Source organism: Primulina tabacum, chromosome 1 (assembly GCF_025594145.1).
Source record: "Primulina tabacum isolate GXHZ01 chromosome 1, ASM2559414v2, whole genome shotgun sequence".
In the NCBI taxonomy this organism is placed as follows: domain Eukaryota; kingdom Viridiplantae; phylum Streptophyta; class Magnoliopsida; order Lamiales; family Gesneriaceae; genus Primulina; species Primulina tabacum.
The window spans coordinates 824,364-845,511 of record NC_134550.1 but is presented as its reverse complement, the minus strand read 5'-3'; the positions used below and the strand labels follow the sequence as shown (position 1 = coordinate 845,511).

The 21,148-nt window shown below is 36.2% G+C and overlaps 4 protein-coding genes across 9 annotated transcripts; 1 reads left to right on the top strand and 3 right to left on the bottom strand.

Annotated features, from left to right (window-relative positions):
- The first annotated feature begins 1,113 nt into the window (after positions 1–1,113).
- LOC142542917 (shaggy-related protein kinase epsilon-like) lies at positions 1,114–4,668 on the top strand. 3 transcript variants are annotated; one of them, XM_075650017.1, is made up of 13 exons: positions 1,114–1,316; positions 1,584–1,764; positions 1,873–1,965; positions 2,166–2,225; positions 2,427–2,699; positions 3,060–3,131; positions 3,206–3,262; positions 3,371–3,511; positions 3,627–3,677; positions 3,833–3,928; positions 4,016–4,099; positions 4,213–4,315; positions 4,398–4,668. In XM_075650017.1, the coding sequence occupies exons 2-13, from the start codon at positions 1,663–1,665 to the stop codon at positions 4,481–4,483; spliced, it is 1,218 nt and encodes a 405-aa protein (XP_075506132.1). In that variant the 5' UTR covers positions 1,114–1,316; positions 1,584–1,662; the 3' UTR covers positions 4,484–4,668. The 3 variants fall into 3 exon arrangements, with proteins under 3 accessions (XP_075506132.1, XP_075505977.1, XP_075506055.1); XM_075649862.1 differs by having other exon boundaries at positions 1,584–1,773; XM_075649940.1 differs by lacking the exon at positions 1,114–1,316 and adding an exon at positions 1,388–1,466 and having other exon boundaries at positions 1,584–1,773.
- Positions 4,669–7,144: 2,476 nt separating this feature from the next.
- LOC142542621 (phosphoenolpyruvate/phosphate translocator 2, chloroplastic-like) lies at positions 7,145–9,921 on the bottom strand. 3 transcript variants are annotated; one of them, XM_075649393.1, is made up of 8 exons: positions 9,427–9,921; positions 8,917–9,039; positions 8,668–8,820; positions 8,340–8,425; positions 8,161–8,245; positions 7,956–8,075; positions 7,758–7,835; positions 7,145–7,668 (listed from the first exon to the last, which is right to left on the bottom strand). In XM_075649393.1, exons 1-8 carry the CDS (start codon positions 9,781–9,783, stop codon positions 7,468–7,470), a joined length of 1,203 nt encoding a protein of 400 aa, XP_075505508.1. In that variant the 5' UTR covers positions 9,784–9,921; the 3' UTR covers positions 7,145–7,467. The 3 variants fall into 3 exon arrangements, with proteins under 3 accessions (XP_075505508.1, XP_075505587.1, XP_075505665.1); XM_075649472.1 differs by having other exon boundaries at positions 9,467–9,709; XM_075649550.1 differs by having other exon boundaries at positions 8,917–9,054; positions 9,427–9,566.
- Positions 9,922–10,668: 747 nt separating this feature from the next.
- On the bottom strand, positions 10,669–12,940 carry LOC142542797 (uncharacterized). 2 transcript variants are annotated; one of them, XM_075649744.1, is made up of 4 exons: positions 12,751–12,937; positions 12,005–12,454; positions 11,314–11,558; positions 10,669–11,197 (listed from the first exon to the last, which is right to left on the bottom strand). In XM_075649744.1, exons 2-4 carry the CDS (start codon positions 12,451–12,453, stop codon positions 10,965–10,967), a joined length of 927 nt encoding a protein of 308 aa, XP_075505859.1. In that variant the 5' UTR covers position 12,454; positions 12,751–12,937; the 3' UTR covers positions 10,669–10,964. The 2 variants fall into 2 exon arrangements, with proteins under 2 accessions (XP_075505859.1, XP_075505775.1); XM_075649660.1 differs by having other exon boundaries at positions 12,005–12,940.
- A 1,006-nt stretch (positions 12,941–13,946) lies between these two features.
- Positions 13,947–21,128, bottom strand: LOC142542552 (altered inheritance of mitochondria protein 32-like). The gene is made up of 5 exons (XM_075649274.1): positions 20,723–21,128; positions 20,510–20,595; positions 19,833–20,138; positions 19,612–19,695; positions 13,947–14,572 (listed from the first exon to the last, which is right to left on the bottom strand). The coding sequence occupies exons 1-5, from the start codon at positions 21,119–21,121 to the stop codon at positions 14,245–14,247; spliced, it is 1,203 nt and encodes a 400-aa protein (XP_075505389.1). The 5' UTR covers positions 21,122–21,128; the 3' UTR covers positions 13,947–14,244.
- Positions 21,129–21,148: the final 20 nt, after the last annotated feature.

Genomic DNA, 21,148 nt, shown 5'->3' with positions numbered 1-21,148 from the left:
CCTGAATCATACGAGGGAACAGAGTAAGGGTCTATCGATCCATGTTTGGAAACTAAATGAAATCGAACTTTTAATAGATTTTATATTTCGATGATTACATAGCATTGATATTTTCATACTTAAGCTCCATGATCAAGCTATGAAAACGCACATCTCAAAATGGTTAATCTTCACCAGATTTCTTTGATTATCTTGTCATATAACATATTAGAGTGATGTTTCTTAGGGCTTTTTACCCATTTGACTTGAGCTACATTTGATACACTCAAATTTGTAATGGAATTTACCATAATTTATTGTTTAAATAGAATTATGCAATTAATGGGACACTCGACCGAATTTATTTAGAATATCTTATACGCATTTAGATTTGTTCTAGCAGGTTATAAGCTTTAATATTTTACTTCAATGAAATATCATGACGTTTGGTTGGTATGAGGGTAGAATTTAAATATGTTGATATCAGGCATTGTAAAATCTTTTTATTATAATACTTCTAAAAAATGACATGATTCTAATGAACATATCATAAATAAATATCTTTGGACATATTTTGGAATCTGGTTTTTTTAATTCAGAAAAACTTCTACGTGATCGTATCATGAGTAGAAAATATAGATCTAAGTGAATTAAATTTTAATTAACAAAAAAATTAAAAGGTGAATTAAAAAAAATTCAAACAATTTTTTTCAAATCTTATGAATTCTTTTAAGAAATTATGAAATAAAAATTTCTCAATGATTAATTATAAAGCTGGTTCAACAACATTTTTTGAAACTGTGGCGCACACAGATTGCAACGAACAGGCTAAATTCTACACAAAAATGCTTATTGGGCCGCCTCTTAGTTATATAGCTCGCGTTAAAGGCCATAAATTTTTCAATAGGCCCAAGAAACGGGCCCCTCGCAAAGGACCATTTCCACCAGATCATCGTGCTGTGTGATATTCCAATGTGGTCAAACAAATGTCAACCTGTCATCCAATTACAATCCAACAAGTGACCGTCCAGCGCAACTTTCCGGACCCGGGAAATTCCTATCAACTGGATTTGATAAAAGAATTTGGGTTCCGCCAGATTACTTCTCTTATTACCAGACAGAGTGTCCCAAGAGAGAGACAGATAGATATACTTGGAAAGAGAAAAAGACATTCTTCCTTCCTCGGTCAAAGCTTTTGGGAAACTTTCAAGCACTCACCTATTTCTCCACTTTTTACCTTTTCTTATTCCCAATTTCTCTGAAATTTCCTAGGGTTTCACCAGCTGTACGTTGAATTCAAGCTTGGAAGTCTGCGAAATGTGGCTCTGTTGATGCAGGTGTGTTTTATTTGTGCAGTTGTATAAAAGTTTTGTGATGCTGCTTCGTTTACCACCCCCCCCCCCCCCCACCCCACCACCATTTTTATGTTTTTTTTATAGGAAGTTGAGCTGCGTTTTTCTTCTTAGACCCGCTGATAGAGATCTTGTGTTTGTTTTCTTCTTCATAGTTTTCAATGTTTCGTATTTTAGTATATCAATACTGAATTATTGATTTGTAATGGTTGTTTCTGGCTTGTTTAATCTCTTTCTTTTACCTTTTGTTAGGTTGTTAAGTTTTTGGAAGCTGAAGGTTTACTTGTTTAGCTCGTTAGAATAGAGATTTTTAGTCATCGCGTTGCCGAGTATGGAGGCAGGTGGTGTTGTTTGTGAAAAGCCAAAGTGTGATGCGATGCTTGTGGACAAACTTCCGGAGGAAATCAATGAAATGAAGATCAAGGATGAGAAGGTGGAGAAGGTAGCCTTTTGTGGGGGACTTTGTGCTTAATTTGCTATTGTGTGCACATTTTACCTGATGGCATCATAATTTGTGTTTGTTCATTGATTATGGTTGCAGGAAATGGAAGCAACAGTGGTGGATGGAAATGGGACCGAAACAGGACACATAATTGTGACGACCATCGGTGGTAAAAATGGCCAGCCCAAGCAGGTAGAATGGTAGAATATTCCGAGTAATGGCGTCTTCCATTATTTATTAGTTTCTGCATGGCCTAAAATTTCAAGATATTTAGATATAAATTTTGAGGTAACTAGATAGAACATCACATCTAATTTTCCTGTCAGTCATTATTATCTTGCTTCGAGCTATCTTAGAATAAATTGTTCACTGCATCCATCTTGTTTGATCAGACTGTAAGTTATATGGCGGAGCGAGTTGTGGGACAAGGATCATTTGGGATTGTATTTCAGGTGATTTTTTATGCATTACATAGTATATTATAATGGTCAATGGCGGAGTTCCGGGATTCAATTCTTTATTATTTTTTGAGGTTGTGGAAAAAAGAAGTAATACTTGTACAGTCTGTGCAACAAGACTTGAAAATTTTCTTTTAAAGTTAGTATATCCACAAAGCAGAATATTTTTTTGTAAATGTGCTTATGTCATCGCAGGCAAAGCATCTAGAGACTGGTGAAATGGTCGCAATCAAAAAAGTTTTGCAGGATAAAAGATACAAAAATCGTGAATTGCAAACGATGCGCCTTCTGGATCACCCCAATGTTATTTCACTTAAACACTGCTTCTTTTCGACCACCGACAAGGATGATCTCTACCTCAATTTAGTTCTTGAATATGTTCCTGAGACACTCTACCGGGTTGCTAGACATTACAACAAGGCAAACCAACGAATGCCAATGATCTATGTCAAGCTCTATACGTATCAGGTCAGGAAGCTTGGATAGGCTGTGATGCTTAAAATTTGTCCAACTTCTTAAGTAGTTGCTTTGTGATTGTAATTGAATTTGGTGGCGTTTGTAGACATATTTTCACACATCTAGTTATTTGAAACCAATGTTGGAATATTTTATCTAATTTATATTAGAATTGTCTTGGATTTATGTTGTTATCTATCGTGCAACTGGGATTTTTTTGAGAGGTAAATGTGGATTGATGAGGTTTATTCTTCAAAGAAAAATCCGTTGGTTGAGCAGTTAGTAAAGTGAATCTATCACGATGAATCTTGTGAATGATTTAGTTGCTGCACCTCAGGTGACTAATTCCTTCTTGTTTTTTGGGATGCACAGATTTTTAGAGCTTTGTCATACATCCATGGAATAGGAGTCTGCCACAGGGACATCAAACCTCAAAACCTTTTGGTACGCTCTTGAAAATAAATGTCTCTGGTCATTGTGGTTCAGTTGTTGTGATCTATTAAATATGTTGTTTGTAGGTCAATCCCCATACCCATCAGCTGAAACTTTGTGATTTTGGAAGTGCAAAAGTTTTGGTACGTTTATCTAATATCCTTCTTGATAGGGCTGCTCTTACTGGCTGGACAAGCATCCATGGCAATAAATGATTCTATGCTCTAATCTTTTTATATCTTATTTGACAGGTGAAAGGCGAGCCAAATATTTCTTATATATGTTCTCGGTACTATCGTGCTCCAGAACTCATATTTGGTGCCACTGAGTACTCTAGTGCTATTGATATCTGGTCTGTGGGTTGCGTTCTTGCTGAACTTCTTCTTGGACAGGTTCTTATGAAGTCTCACATTTTTGTTATTACTCATATATGTGGCATGATGTACCATTTTGATAATATTGGTTTATGGCTTCTGTATTTTGATCGCTTGTTGATCTGTAATCCAGCCCATCTTTCCCGGGGAGAGTGGAGTTGATCAGCTTGTGGAAATTATCAAGGTAAAAGTGAATCTACTATCTTGGTATGAACATATTTATACCATATTTCTCTAATCCTCTTCATAACATATTTATGCTATATTTCTCTAATTCTCTTCATCCTCTGAGGATCATAAATTTAATGGCAGTCTGATTTGATTATCTTTATTTGAAAGGTACTTGGAACACCGACGCGTGAGGAAATAAAATGCATGAATCCAAACTACACTGAGTTCAAATTCCCCCAAATCAAGGCTCATCCATGGCACAAGGTTAGAATCTGTCTCCTGGCTATTATGCCCAGTTCTTATAATCATTTTTGTCTATATGTAGTTGTAATTAATTTTTGTTGCCTGCAGATTTTCCACAAACGGATGCCACCTGAAGCTGTAGATCTCGTGTCGAGACTTCTTCAATACTCTCCAAACTTAAGGTGCACTGCCGTAAGTATCTCCGACTTCTTGATGCATCATTTATTTCCTTTGTCACATCTTTCTTTTTTGATACACCAAGTGCTTTTAGACCCTTAGATGGATATTTTCACTTGTTTTTTCAGTTGGAAGCTTGTATCCACCCGTTTTTCAACGAACTCCATGAATCCAATACGCGTCTTCCCAATGGTCGTCCATTACCTCCTCTCTTCAACTTCAAACCCCAAGGTTGATTCTTCAAAACCTTTGCACCTTTGTTTTTATTGTTCTGGCCACTTCATATTTTGAGTCAAGTTCTCTTTATTGACAGAGTTGAAAGGAGCATCTCCAGAACAACTTTCCAAACTTATACCTGAGCATGCTCGGAAGCAGTATCCGTTTTTCTTCGGTGCCTGAACTTCCTGAAGATGCTGGTGTATACTTGTAGCTGATTTGTACTTGGTGTTGTTATTCTAATCTAATCCGAAACCCCGATTGTGCTGACTTGTAGTGATTAACCTCAACTGGATGTTCAATTCTTTTGTTTCCCTTGTTCTCTAGGCTAATTGATTGGCCAATCTAATGCAGGACTTGTTTTCTTCGATCTTGTTATTAGTTCCTATTATGTCAACGTTTTACCTCCAATCTGGGATTGAATTAATTGTGTAATTTTCTTTATGTTAAATATGTTTCAATTGCACAAGTCACGTGTTCGTGTGAAATATGCAAGTTTTCATGTTTGTGGAGTCGCTGTCTGGTTGGTTTTCATCAGGGGATCAATTTTTTTTATTAACCATCTAAATTGTTCGAATCGAATTGCAACGCACCGTTTTTTATAATATTTTATAAAATTCGACATTAAAAATATTAATCGCGGTTTGATTATTTTTTTTTTCAAGAATCGCACCAAACCGTATCGTCTAAACCGTTTGTCATAATATTGAATCTAGAATTATAATAATTTGTAAACAACATATTCAAATAAAAAAATCATCATTCATTATATCCCAACTATCTTCAAAATTATTATTCGTACAAATAAAACTTATCTTTTTCTTAAGTATTCTTCGTATTAGTCTTTTATTAAAGTATTTATTTGTTTTGCTACAATATTTTGTTTGAAGTTTGAAAGTAAAAAAAAAAAAAAAAAGATAAAATAATGTAAATGTCATTTTTGTTGTGAATGTGTTGTGTTGTTAGATTATTAACTTAGTTTTGAATCTTGATTATTGTTTTATCTATTTTGATCATTATATGTTTTGAACTATATTTTATATTTGAAGACAATATATTATTGTTGTTTTCAAATAAATTAGAATATCTGTTTTAATATTTTTCATTAAAAAAACAGTAAACCGATCGCAACCGCTTGAAACCACTCAAAACCGTAAGGCTAATTTTTCATGTAAAATCGCGATTAATTTTTCAAAATACTAACCGACCGCATATGGCAATCCGGCTTGAATATTTTTAAAAAAACCGCAAAACCGTGTCATGATCACTCTTAGTTTTCATGTACCGTTTCCTCGGTTGATTTTTAAATCCGTGTTTGTACATTCAACACACGGGGAAAATAATGTTGTATTGAGTCTTTGGTGACGGGCAAACATGTATAGAATTTATTATTATTATTATTATTATTATTATTATTTTTTATTTATTTATTTTAATTAAAATAAATTATATAGTCTTAGACCCTTGGTCAGGGGTGTAGTTGAGGTCGACTTGATTTTAGTTTTCCTTGCTCGAACTTGAACTTGATTGAGTCATAAATTTCATGTTGAAGCTCGACTTGTATGGATATCGAGTTATTAAGTTCGAACTCGAAATACTCGGAAAATAAATTAAGTCATTTTGTAATATGATACATAATTCTCTGTATACGTATACTAAAAACTCAAGCCACTTAAATTCGATCTGAGTTCAATTAAATTAAGCTCATGTCGAATTTTGAACGAGTTGTCACACGCACAAATTATCGTAACAAGAAATCTTTATAGTTGCATGGCGGCTTATAATTGCTACTTGTATTGGCGTACGTAGATTGTATTTTGTGTGTTTACTTGTCCAGTATTGTTACTTCCATCTCTGTACTGAGTATGTGTGACAACACTTCGCTTTATCTATATCTACACACACACACACACACACACACACACACACACACACACACACACATATATATATATATATATATATATATATATAAAAGTGTGGATAAAGAGCATTGTTTTTCAATTGTGCAATGATAAAATTAACATTCTATACATATTTCAAGAATAGAATGTAACTACTATATTAATTTTATCAAATAACTCATCTTTATACTACATTTAAATGCTTTATTCTTTTAATTTTCTCTCTACATTTTTTCCAATGATTTTATTGTAATTTTGTAATTATATTTTTAGTGCAATTTTTAATTAAATAATAAATTATAGTATTATAAAAAGATATATGTTGAGTGCAATAATTGTCCTTGCTTGGTAGAGCGATCGAACCTTGATGCTTGAGCTGCTGTGCGGTTTAAAAGATTTGATTTGCACCATTACCACCAGCTACAGCTTTTGGTAAAATGGCAAGAGCTCGGTCCTATAATTGGTATCAGAGCCAATGTCAAGAGTTTGATTCCCAATGATTGCAATGAGTGTAATTGTTCTATAAGTGCAATAATTGTCCTTGCTTGGTTGAGCGATCGAACCGTGATACTTTAGCTGCTGTGCGGTTTAAAAGATTTGAGTTGCACCATTACCACCAGCTATAGCTTTTGGTAAAGCGGCAAACGCTCGGTCCTACAATATATGAAATTTTTTTTTAACTATATGTGCAATCTATATCTAAGTTCTTATAAATCGTCTAATATGATAAAAAATAAACCTAGATAAATAACAAAATGATTCAAATTGTTTTTTAAAAAATCATTTTTTTTAAAATTTTATAATATAACTGATATTACGTGGTGCAACGCACGTGCATCACGCTAGTATCTTTAAAGATTTACAAAAATTAATCAGTTAACCATCTTGGTGTTTCCTTTGATTGTAATAGCCGAAATTATTCTAAACTGTCAGTGTTCAGTTTGATGAAAGAATGTTTCAAGAACTATCTATTACAATCTTTGGATCCAGAACAAAAGAGTCATAAATACGACAAGTTTTCCAGTTTTTTCCTTCTCTCAAACACCATTTCTGCTGTACCTAGTCGATACTATCAATCTCCGTACTTCTTTTCTTTTTTTCCTGAAATGAATCTTTTTGGGAATATACATGAATATCCAAGTATGGAGTTTCAAATCGACCCCAAAATTCAAGCTCAAAGTCACTTCATCATCTAAGAGCTCCAAATCTTAATAATTATCACTTCATTTTGCCTTTCTACACCAATGTATGCAATAGTGTTAGTCACTCATCTTTTGGTTTGATTCTCTTTGCTCTTGAATACAAGCAAACTCCAGCCAGAGCTACACCAGTCCCCAATGCATTTATCGGTGATACAAGCGTTCGGAAAAAGATTATTGAAGACACAATCACCACTACTCTCTTTACACAGTTTCCTACTGCATGAGTTACCGGTGATACCATTTGTAATATCATGTAAGAAACCTGCCCACAAATTAAAATTTCGTTAATAATATCATGCAGAAGATGATCAAGATTTACGGGCCAATATTTAGTTTTGTGTGAGAGTTCACCTGTTGGTACGTGTGGAAGCAGAAACCAGATAAAAAAGACCTTATACACAACTCTCTAACGTTCAAACCTTGGCTTGCCTGTATAAATAAAGATGATTAAGCAAAATAAAATAAATTTAAGAAATAAGGGAATTTTTTATATTTAAAAACGCCGATTTTTTCGATACATATATGTGTTTTAATGTGTGTGGTTCTTACAGCATATTGCAAGTATGAAGGAGTAAACTTGACACCATCCTGGAATATTGCAGCAGGTGCCAGAAGTAAAAATGAGATGATTGTTATGATAGAGAACAGATTAATGTTATCCAGGGTTCCCTGTCAAAATCAACCAAGAAGATTTGGAAACTCTTTCACCAAAGAACATGGGAGCAAAAGTTGTGATAAATATGATGGAACTTACCTCCATTTTAACCATTAGTTTTTTACTGAAGACATTTCGTGTTTGGTTTGTAAGATTTGAAGCCATTGCGCTGTTAAAACCTATCCTGTTAATATACAAAACATCATCATCAGGCAACAAATGAATGTTGAAAAATAATAAACCAAACCACAGTTTTGAAGAGATTCATACAATCATACCAGTTGAAAGAGGCCTCAGTGAACGATGCTAAAGCCACGCCACCAACAACCGGAACAAGAGAAGCAATAACCCATATAGAGGGACTCTGTGTGATCAAACTGAAAGTCAAATAACTTCAAATGATATATAACTGCCGATTCTTAAGGAAGGAAAAACTATGAGGCAAAACAATGTGATGTCACGACATATAACTAAAAGCCCTTCTACCAAGAAGCTACTTGCTCAATGTATCCCTTGTTATTTCAGATTACAATCCACATTAACATTTTCTCAGCTGAAGAGAGATTAAAATTCAATGGTACGGGCAACAAAAAATGGCACGTTTACCTCTCCAAGAAACAGGGCAGCAAGCAGCACTGTGAAGAAAGGTTCCATTGCTTTGATCGTGTGTGTGAACGAAACAGTGACAGTTCCGATACTTATATTTGTTAAAAGATTTCCTGCTGTGTGTCCAAGAGCCAGTAGAAATATTGGTCCAAGCTAGACAAATGATGTTCATAATAAGCATGAAGGTTGAGAAAACAACAGCCAAATGTTACGCAATTAAAACATAAAATTGAGATGCAAAATACGTACCTGAGACCGGCTTAGTTTTGGTGTTGGATGGAGTTTTAGTGCCCACATCAGAAATATGAGCACTGTTCCACAACCAAACTGAAATGCTGTTACAGTCGCAGGGAATGGATAAACCTTCAAAACCTAAGCTTCAAGAATCTAATATCAATATATTATAGTTGGTTAAAAGTCCAAACTTCATGCGCCCATAGATTAACAATCAAAATCCCAATATCATTTATGATTTACTGAGGCAGAGACTAACAGTTCCATGGCTAGAAATACCGGGAGAACTCCTATCGTGGACTTGATTAGGTGGTCAAAAGAAGGAGATCCGTTCGTAAGGATTTACAAGAATGACCGACTCCGTTAATCTCGGATCGATTTGGTGACTGAATGTTTTAAAATATACGAAGATCAAGGAACGTTTTGAACGTAAAAACAAAATTTTTTAAACTTAAGAGGTGCAAGAAAACAGTACTTCAATACTTAATATACCAGAAACAGAGAAACACAGAAAAGAAAAGGGACCTGTTTGTTGTAGATGTTGAAGTATATGTTTAATAGATACCAGATTGCGAACATGCATCCAAGCTGCAATGTTTGTAACTTTTCATTAGTACTCATACCCTCAGTCATGCCTTCTGCTGCTGATCTGACTTTAAACTCATACAACCTTTGGCTGGCCAATTTATATGCATAACTACAATCGTTCGGAAGTGAAGTTGAAGGGAAGGAGAGATTATTGGTATTAGATAAATGGTGCGTTGATTTCAGAAAGCTTGCGTGAAAAACTGTTCCAAATTTGCAGTTGAATTTTTTAAATGGTTGGCTTAAAGATTTGATGAATGGCTTAGAAGGGGAGAGGACCAATGCATAGCTCCCCATTTTCTTGAAATCTGCTTAGGACAAATCGAAGGTGGTGAATCTGTGGATGTGTATACATCTTTTCTCCTAGCCAAGAAAATGGTTGTGTAGTGAAGCAAGATAATATCGTTTTTGTTGTTTAAGAAAGGTAAAGTCACGTGTGGTTTAGAATCAATTATCCATAATTATCATTATGTATCGTGACGAAACTTTTGTCAAATGAAGGCATGAAGGGTTTTGTCAAGTATGCAAGAAGTGGCCTTTTTCACATATAAGATGACAGAATTGTCATTATCTTTAGTAATTCTACTTATTTTTATTCCTTCTGATGCAGAGCTTGATTGAACGAATTAAATTTAATGGTGGTGATTTTTCTAATACATTTTCATTAGATGGAAAACCGAGAACTTGAGACCGAGGGCTTGGCCCAATGGTCTCACCAGAATTTCTCATGTATTGACTCAAGTTCGAGTCTTCCCCGCCCGAAGAAATTGACGATATAACAAAAACAAGCCATGGTTGGTAGCGATGCAGCTTGAATCAAGAATAGGAGTTTTGAAAGATCGACTGCTTAGTACGAGATAATTGATTGATTACAATGTTTAACTAAGTATATATTTAAAATGTGTGGTCGAAAGTGACTTCAACTCCGGAAATCTTGTGAAACACAGCAAAGCTCTCTGAAATTCTAGTTACCACTTATCCAATATGTGGACACACTATCGTGTGATTTCCAGCTCACTTGGATTCAAAACAAGATGGTCCCGTTGTACGGGTCAAATAAGCTTGCACGATCGTGTCCTGTGAGTATCATTATTCAGGGCCCCCGGCAAAAAAATATCATAATCAATTCCCATGGTCCTGTGTTAAACATTTCAAAATTTAAAATTTATAAAACGGAAATTCAAAAATGGAAAATAATTAAAAACTGGTTGTATACAAATACATTTGTAACTGGCTGAACATATTAGTTTTCCTATTTGTGTGGGAGGCTCCACAATTTTTCAGAAATTCAAGATAAAAAAATCTCCATTAGATAGGGTGAATGGCTTAAAATCTAAAGCAAATGACAATTACCAAGCGTGTCTTACAGACCAACACCACATTTCCCTCCATAATCTTCTACAAAACTAAACTTCGAAGAAACACAAGAGGATACGCAGAATCTCAAGTCATGCGAGAAACTCGGGTGTAAGAAAACTTCACATTGTGCACTTGAGTCTGGCAAATGTCAAATAACCCGTATGACCTCTTGCCTCACCACTTCGTTTTGCCATGATACAGTGAGGAAAAGAATTATCCACCCCATTCGCTCCACGCTGCCTCTTCTTGCAACTCTTCATAGCTGATAGACATTCTTCATTATCCTCCCAGCTCCTCAAGGAAGCTTCTCGAACTTCATATGTGTGGAGAAGCACTTCAAATGTTCTTATATCTGAAAAAAACAAAACCAAGCATAAGCGCCAATATAACATAGCATGATAAATAGCGCCTATAACATGAAAATAATCACTGAATTCTCCACCAGAATCAAACTCCCAAAAAACTTACCAGTGAAGTCTACTCTGAGTGTCTCACAGGATCTCTGTACTTGTTCGATGCAAGGAGAGAAGGAACACAAAACCCCATCTTGCTTCAGCATTTTCGCAGCTGAAGGGATGGCCAACCATGGTTGAGGCAGGTCAAGAAAGATTGAGTCTCCCTGCGCTGAATATTCATCAGGAAAACCCTCACCCTGTATATCTCTCACACCTATGCTCACCAAACTACTTAATCCGTTACTATCAAAATCCTCCCTGCAGTGAGGAATATGAAAATTTTGTTAAAATATAGATGATACAAATACCTTCACTCCACCAGTCAAGAGTTATCCCTTTAATATTAACCAACTTTATCACCGTGATTACGTGCCTAGGTTCAGTTAATGCTCATCAACAAGTGAAAATATCTAACAAACTCTGCGGCCTAGACAAGATCAAATTAGCAATCATAACAAAAAAATTTGGTTTTGAAGAATCCGATCAGATCTTTAATCCCTAATGAATCTTATGGACAGGATCTGTTGAGCAGTGAAGAAAAATTTATTTGTAAAATGAGATCTTTTGTGCTTTCTACTATAATTAACAAAACAATAACTTTGGAGACTGACATTTTCTTAAAACACCATGAAATCCCGTAATTTGAGCAACACTATGGAATTAAAAAAGAAAATCAAATAACAATTACTCTCAAGACACCTCACCTAGACGAGGCTGCCCTCTGTTCATGAAAATCAAATGTATAAACATGTCCACTCGGCGCAACTGCACGAGCGAGCGACGTGGTCAAAGATCCACTTCCAGTTCCCGACTCAAGCACCACACAACCCGGAACAATCTCCAAGTACATCACCACAAAACTGATATCAGCAATGTACAAAATCTGAGTTCTGTGGCTTAAAACCAGGGTCCATAACTCTGGAGTTGGAGATAACAAGTACACAAATCCACCCTTATTGCTTAGCACCTTTGATCCAAAGTGTTTTCCGATCCAATCTGAATGCTTAAACATACCAAATCGGTTCTGCAAAACGCCATTTTCCAAAACCTTCACGGCCTTCATTCTATCGTGTCTCTCATATACTATAACCAAATCTCCATAGCTTATGCAACGGTTATTGGATAATTTATCGGTGGGATCGAGTGCCAACATTCTGAGGTACAAAACCGAAAATTATATGGAATCAGCAGGGCAGATTACCTTACTCGGAAATCCCATATTTCCTAAGATATACGGATGAACAAAACTAGACCCTTTATATAATACCTGAGTTCCACCGATTTCTACAGCTGAAATTTCACTTTAAACCTCAAGAAAGTTACAATAAACTAGCAATACGATATCCAAACAGTAAATGTTCAACTCTTTCAAATCCCCAAGCAACGCATTCAAACTATAAACCATCCACACAATTCTTATCGAACTTAAAAGGACGAAATCGAGTTTTACCTCAAATTCTATGGCGTGGAGGTAGTTTTCTTCTCTGTGGGTGCGGAAGCTTTGGTGGTGGTGAGGGTTTTCCAATAACGATGGATTCGGGGGACGAGCCCAAAGCTCAAGGCCCAATTAAAAATATATAGATTATCCTAGAGGCCCGTTCGGTGTGCTGGATGATCCCATATTTAAAGCCCATCCAAACTTGCTTGATGTAGAGTCTCATCCTACACAATCAGAGATATCAAAACCAACCAACGAGGTAGACCGGTTCTCAATCTGCCACAACTTGTCATTTGGTGGAGCGGGATGGGTGGATCCGCCATTTCAATGGCCTGAGATATTGTCAATCCAACTTGTCTATTTGACTGAACGGATAACCTATCAATTTTTAGTTATGTTTGACAGGTTGACTTGCTACAGCACAAACCTAGCATTTGGTGGATTAGCTCGTCATTTGAGTGGATTAAAAAATTATCGATTCAACTCACTTTTTTAGCGAGATGGGATGAATCAACCCGAAGAACCTAATACAGTGACAATTTTATATACAGTTTCTTGGAGGAGGTGCAGAAATTACAAAACTGGTCATAGGTGGAAATTGGATGAGTAGGGATAGTGTTATTATCGTAACTTCACAAATTAAGCAAAATTATTTTACCAAACACTGTATCTTTTATTATGTCTTTAGATAGATATATTCGGTGCTTGAGATAAGGACTAGATTACATTTTTAATCCAATGACACGGGTTCAAATTTTATACATCTCTGGTAAAAAGTTGTATTGGCGGCGGATGATTTATCCCAGGTGGAATGATATTATCCGCATAGAGGTAATGATTATCAAATGAGAGATTGTTTCATCTCACTTTGAAAAAAAAAATCGAAAAACCAAAGAACACATATTTTTTTTGTTGTCTCGTGGGGTTCGAATCTCTGGTTTTTCCCCACCAGAGAGAGGTCTTGGCCCGTGGCGCAACTTTTTGCCCTCCTCGAAAAATAAATTAAAAATTTTGAAAGCCAAGGAACTTATTATTGGTAGCAACGGCAATTCACAGATATTAATAAATAGTTATGTTTCAGTCATCAATTTGATTGTTGGGTGAGTGAAATCATTTTTTTGTGAAACATATTTATTTATAATATTCACCTATATTTAAGTATATCAAAAGAAGACACATTTAGCCACATACAACACAACACAAAAACCTTGACAAAGTACCAACGGCTTGGAGATGAGAACAATCATGTCTTCCATTAAAACACATTATTGTGTCCTAACTAACTTCCAGATTGCCAGACATTCAACTGTTTTTCACACTAGTGGTCGAACACCAACTATGAAAAGGTGAAGTACTGTATTGATACAAACCTATGACCAGACTGTGTATAACACCTAACTCGCTTGTTAGAAGGATTATTTATTGATTGACTTGGCATTACTCCACAAAATCAAGGATATAGAACTCCCATATATAAACAGTACACACTGAGTCGAAAGGAATGCTTCACCTAGCTCTTTTGTAAAAAGCATAAGCCAAAGCAACAGTGACTACTGCACCAGCTATAGCAACAGTTGTGAGAACATGGCGCTGCTCCAATTTACTTGTCCAGCAAGAGAGTCCTCCCATTTTGTTCTTATCCTGTTTCTGCTCAGTGTTCTCATCTCTACAGCAAGAGAATCCATTAGCACCTTGACAACAGCTTGCAGATCTTTGTACATTCTCTTCAATGGCATTCTCTTGAGGCTGGATTACATTGTTCGGCACAGCTGTCCCATTAGCTAGCTTCAATTCAACTTTTTCTGTTTCTTTAACCTTTGTGACCATTTGGCCCCTACAGTTAGATAATGGTAAATTTGTCAGTCGCGAATTGCATAATTCCGTAATGACAATTATTAATTCCCTTTTCAATTGCAACACGATTTTCACTACTTGTACATAAGTTTATATAATTATCAGAGTCAAAGCAAAATACTCAGTCCAGGAACAGCAAAAGTTCCCCGAGCGGATCGTTGAGAAGAAAATCTTAATGCATGTAAACAGTATGTTTATCAATCGGATTCATTTGGGTTTTAGTGAGACTAGCAAAATTCAGTAGAATTTCATCATCAGTAGGATAGACTGAAAGCACATAATGTCTAATTGAACTCATCAAAAAGGTGGACACCAATAATTACCTGGTTCAGTTACTAGTTTAAAACAATATTTTAGTATATATTGGAGATTATCATAAAATCAATTAGAGATGATAGATTGATTGTGTGAATCTTTATTCATACCTTTTAAGCCTCTAAATTGACAATGTCAAACTCTAAAACTTCTAACTTCTGCCAAGTCTGAGGAAGTAAACTCTAGTATGTCAATTGGATATTTGCAGAATATTAAGGCAAATTATCCATTGGATGGCAAAACTATCTCAAGTAGTCTCAATTTGTGCAGACATATTTGAAAGGAAAAGGACGACTCAGTCACCTTGTGGGCAATGGACCGAAAAAAGGTGAGAAAGGCTTTGAAACATGAGATGAAGCTGACTCTATGGTTATTTCATGGTTGTGGGACTCAATGAACCCGAGAATCAGTGACACGGTAATGTTCCTGACTTTCGCTAAAGCCATATGGGATTCAGTCTGTCGAACCTATTCCAAAGCTAGAAACATTGCTCATGTTTTTTAAACAAAAGTCAAAGTAGGAGTACTCAAGCAGATAAACAATTTGTCACTAAGTATGCGAATCAATTGCAAAACTAATGGCGGGAACTTGACCACTACAGAATCACTAAAATGAAGGACCCTCAAGATGCAACTACTCTCAGAAACTTTATTGATAAAGAGTCCATGATTTTTTGGCTGGGTTACTCTCTAAATTTGATGAGGTCGGAGGTCAAATTCTTGGGAAGGATGAAGTTCCATCATTGGAATAAACAATTTCCTTAATACAAGAAGAAGAGAGTAGAAGAAGTGTGATGCTTGAAGTCCAGAATTCGAATGGTTCAGCTATGGTGGCAATAAAATCAGAATTTTCACATCAAAAAAAGGGAAAAGAATGACAGACTAAAGCTCCCGGACGTTAGAATGAGAAAGAACTTTGGTGCTCCTATTGGCAAATTTGAAGCAGATTGACCTCAAGGAAGAAATTGAAATACTCAAAGGGATGATCAAATCCCTTGAAAAGGCTGGTGGGGATAAATATGGAAACTGCTCCTTGGCACTTTCAGGTGAGTACCCAATCTCTCTAGGGTAAATGTCTCCGATAAAGCTATTAGAAATTCATGAATGATAGATGCCGGAGCCACTGATCACATGGCACACTCTTCTCTTATATCCACTACTTATACACCTTGTCCTAGTAATTGGAAAATAACCATAGCTGATGGTTCTCTTACAACTGTGGCTGAAATTGGCGACGTGTTTGTTAGTAAAGTACTTACATTAAGAAATGCGTTCCATGTGCCTAAGCTCTCCACGAACCTAATATCCATCCAAAAGCTTACATCTGATATGAATTGTAACGTCCTCTTTTATTTTTCGCTTTGTGTTTTTTAGGACCAGGGTTCGAGGAGGAAGATTGGACTAGCTAAGAACCTTGAAGAAACTGGCCCCGGTGAAACAGCTTCATCATTTTTCCCTTCTTCATCAAATAAAAATAGCATTTGGCTCCAACATTTTAGATTAGGGCACCTATCCTTCGGTGTTTTGTTATGTTTCCGTCTTTGTTTGAGGGTTTAGAAAATAAACACCTTCACTGTGATGTGTGTGAGTTTGCTAAACACAAGCGTGATTCCTTTCCAATAAGTAATAAAAGTTCAGTTCTTTTCTGTCTAATTTACAGTGATAGATGGGACCCTCCAATATTTTGAATATTGCAGGATCTCATTGGTTTGTATTGTTTGTCGATGATTGCATCCGAATTTCTTGGAGTTTTCTTCTCAAATCTAAGAGTGAAATCAGTTATGTGTTTCAAAATTTTCATAACATGATCCAGAATTAATTTGGGGTGAAAATACCAAACCCTGTCCCCATATCTTGGAAAAAAATAAACCATTCATGAGTCCTCGTGTGTTAATATTCCACAACAGAATATAGTAGCAGAACGCAAGAAGGGTCATCTTTTAGCCACCACTCGAGCACTTATCTTTCATAAGAATGTCCCAAAAAATTATTGGGAAGAAGCAGTATGAACCGCTTCTTAAATTATAAATCGACTGCCCTTCTAGCGTCTTGGGATTTAAATCACCATTGTAAATTCTCTCTCAATTTTATCCATAAAATCATGCAATAATCTAATCCCGCGAGTCTTCGGGTGCATTGCGTTTGTCCACATTCATAGTCAAAACAGGGGGAAACTTGATCCTAGAGCTCTTAAGTGTATCTTCTTGGGATACTCAACAACCAAGAAGGGATACAAGTGTTACCATCCACCTACAAAGAGGTTTTTTGTCTCAGTTGATGCCACCTTTGATGAACAAAATTCTTATTTCAGCCAACTTCCCTCCAACAGTGATTGATTCACCATCTTCTTCCAACAGCCTACCTGAACACATACGTTTTAACCAGGTTTACTCGAGGAGGAGGAAGCTCGACACAGATCTTGACTAGTCCAAGAATCCTCTCCCAATTCTGCAACTGAGGTATGTTCTGAACCAGATATCTCAGCCTTGCTATCTATCCAGACTAATTTACTCATTGATTTTAGCAAGTTAAACATTATTGATATTACCTATGGCCAAATATATTACCTTCAAAAAAAATTCACCTTCACATAGGAGTTTTTTAACTAGTTAAACATTATTGATATTCATAATTCTTTATATGAGGCTTTATCTAATGAGAATTGGAGACTTGCTATGAAACTTGAAATGCAGGCACTTGAAAAATATCAAACTTGGAAGATCACTAACTTACCACCGGGAAAGAAAGTTGTAGGATGCAAATGGGTGTATACAGTGAAATATAATTCTTTTGGTTCCTTAGAAAGATACAAAAGCCAGACTCGTTGCAAAAAGGTATACACAAACTTATGGTGTATTATCAAGAAACCTTGGCTCTAGTCGTCAAGATGAATACAGTCCGAACTTTACTATCTCTCGCTGCCAACTTCAACTGGAGCCTTGATCAATTTGACGTTAAGAATGCCTTCTTACATGGCACCATGGAGAAAGAAATTTACATGGAGATTCCACCAGGATTTAAGGAATTGAGAGAAGCAAGAAAGTTTGCAAGATAAAAAAAAGCTTTATATTGTCTCAAACAATCACCAAGAGCATGGTTTGGAAGATTTGCACAAGTAATGCTCAAGTAGGGGTAAAAGCAAAGTCAAGGAGACCATACACTCTTGTCCAAGCATTCAAATTCTAGAGTCACAATTCTCCTAGTGTATGTTGATGACATAATTGTAACTATGAACGATGAGAACAAAAAACAGATCTTAAGAATATGTTTGGCAAAGGAGTTCGAAATAAAAGAACTTGGAAGATTGAAATACTTTCTTGGAATTGAAGTAGCACGTTCCAGCAAGGGCATCTTTATTTCACAACATAAATTTGTCACAGATTTATTGAAGGAGACAGGGATGTTGACTTGCAAGCCAGCCCAAGGCCCCAAACTCCAATTGAAATCAACCATGAGCTTGGAGACTTAAATGAAAATCCTCTTGTTGAAAAAGAAATGTATCAACGGCTGGTAGCCAAACGCATATATCTATTTCACATACGACCAGATATCGCATATGCAGTGAGCATTGAGCCAATTTACGCATAATCCAAGGGAGGGACATTTACAAGCAGAGCATAGAATTTTAGACTATCTTAAGACAAGTCCTGGCAAGGGAGTTTCATTTAAAAGAAATACAGGATTGAGCATTGAAGCATACATGATGCTGATTATGCATGGTCACCTGTGGATAGAAGATCTCCTTCAGGATATTGCACTTTTCTCGGAGGAAATCTTGTAACATGGAGGAGTAAGAAACAAAGTGTAGTGACAAGATCAATCACAGAAGAAGAGTTTAGGGAAATGGCCTTGGGAATATGTGAATTGATATGGATCAAGACAATTCTTGATGATCTCAAAATCAAATGGCAAGAACCTATAAATTATTCTGACAATAAATTTGCTATCAATATCGTCCATAATACGGTGCAACATGATATAACAAAGCATGTAGAAGTGAATAGATAATTTATAAAAGAGAAGATTGATAGCAAACTTATTTGTACTCCATATGTTCCTACTAATAGGCAACTTGTTGACGTGCTCACCAAAGGACTCAACACCGCAGCTATTCAAGACATAATTTGCAAGCTGGGAATGGAAGACCCATATCAACCAGCTCGAGGGGTGGCGTTACAGATTATGATAAAATCAATTAGAGATGCTAGATTGATTGTTTAATCTTTAAATTGATGTGTATATTAGATTAACGTAGATTAGGGGATTGTGTGTATCAAACAGATTGTCAGTAAACACAGACCTAAGCAACAGCATTTGAATAATGTGTTTATCAAAATTCATTTGCCAGTAACAAGTGAGAGTAGTTGTGAACCGAATTAAAGCCTTCTAACAACATAAAAAACAAGTAGATATCACTCTAGTTTTATTGTTTTAATTACCAAAACAAGATTAAAAATGCCGAATCAAAGGCAACAAAATTCCCTGCCAATGTATTCAAAGATGAGTTTGACCAAGAAAGCAGTTTATTAGATAGCTTCAGTAGCCAGTGAAGAATGACTAAACCACATGCTACACGAATGACACACAATACACAAATTTAAAGTTAAAATCAGTTAGTCAGACCAAGCATCAATACAGAGTGCAGAAAATAAAAGCCTGTGTGTGAATTGGGAGAGAGAGATATGGTTATGTGGTATAAACATACCTCCAAATGCGGTCAATGACTTGTCCCTTCACAATTTGCTGATCAAGCAATTCAACAACATCATTAGGGGTGACATAGCCATACCTTCATAAACAATGTGAGAAAATTCAAATGACGAAAAGATACGTGCAACGGATACAATATTACAAAAAATGCATCCAGAACATGTCCTGTGCCAATACTCAAGGACAATAAAAACAAAGAGTGAAATGTATCCTCACCAGTTACCAACAATTTTTCCTTCAGGATCTGCACTAAAAGTAATCACGTTGCCTGCATATTTATGACCACCTACATGTGAGCAAGCAGTAACAAAAACCTGGTTCTTCAAATTCCTGTATTCAATCTCCTCTTTAAACTTTTCAATCAGAACTGGACCACAAAGACCACATCTTCTGTCTCGGTTGTTATGAGCACACACGAACACATAAGAACCCGTTAACTCCTCCGGGATCCCAGATACCCAAGGATTGCCACTAACAAGCACATCATCAACAAAGCTATCTACATCTGAGTCTTTCAAGTCCCTTCAGTAAACGAAAAGATTTTAAGTGCCAGTAACAAATTAACAACATGATAATTGAGCAAGCCAACTTTAAAACAAAATCATAGCATCCTGATCAACCATAAACACCATTCATAAGGAATAAATTTTGATTATAGTAAGAAGAAATTGCCCCAATATATGACATGAAGCAAAAGGAAAATCGTATTTCGAGCCACTGATTTTACTTAATAAAGCCATAGGAAATTAGCGAATCCAAATATATCATGTGTGTGGGATAAAAGCAATCAAAACACATCTAACACCAAATACATGTATAAATATATTCCTAGCCCATAGCAATACCTCGCCTATTTAAAAAACAGAATGGTGGAAAACCATCAAAATAATTACCTGTATACGATCATGTCAGGAAAAATCATAACATCTCCATCCGATAGCTTCACATCATCGCCTCCCTCACATATCGTCAGCCTAGTCTACAAAAACCAAGTTCAACTCAGTAACACCCAAACGTATCACAAATGCATATCAGGAGCAAAGTAATTTCCAACAACTGCTAGCAGCAAACATACAGTCGTGCGAATTCAATGTCATTTAATATACCTGAACTTGGATGTCCTTTTTCCTAGCTTTGAGAGCGGAAGCAAGCAGCGTTGGTAGCGGATCGGATTCAGAATTCTCTACGTGAGAAGGCCACGATTCGTGAGACTTGTAGCAGAGGAACAAATGACGTTCGTATGGGTTAACCGTCCCGGCGAGGTTTTTCTGGTACATCTCCGCACGCTCGAAGCCGTATTTAGTGGTCTCCTCGTCGGCGGAGGCGACGGTGGTGGAAAAACTCTCCGATTGTCCGGCCATAAGAGCTGACAGTTGGAAGAAAATGCGGTGGTTACGTGCAAGAATTGGTCGACTCAGAGGAATTGGTCTGGGGGAGTGGAGAAGCACATATAATTGTGAGATTGAGGGGATAAATCGGGTCGGTTGAGCTACGCACAAGCGCATTTTCCTTCTTCTTGTGTAAAATATAAT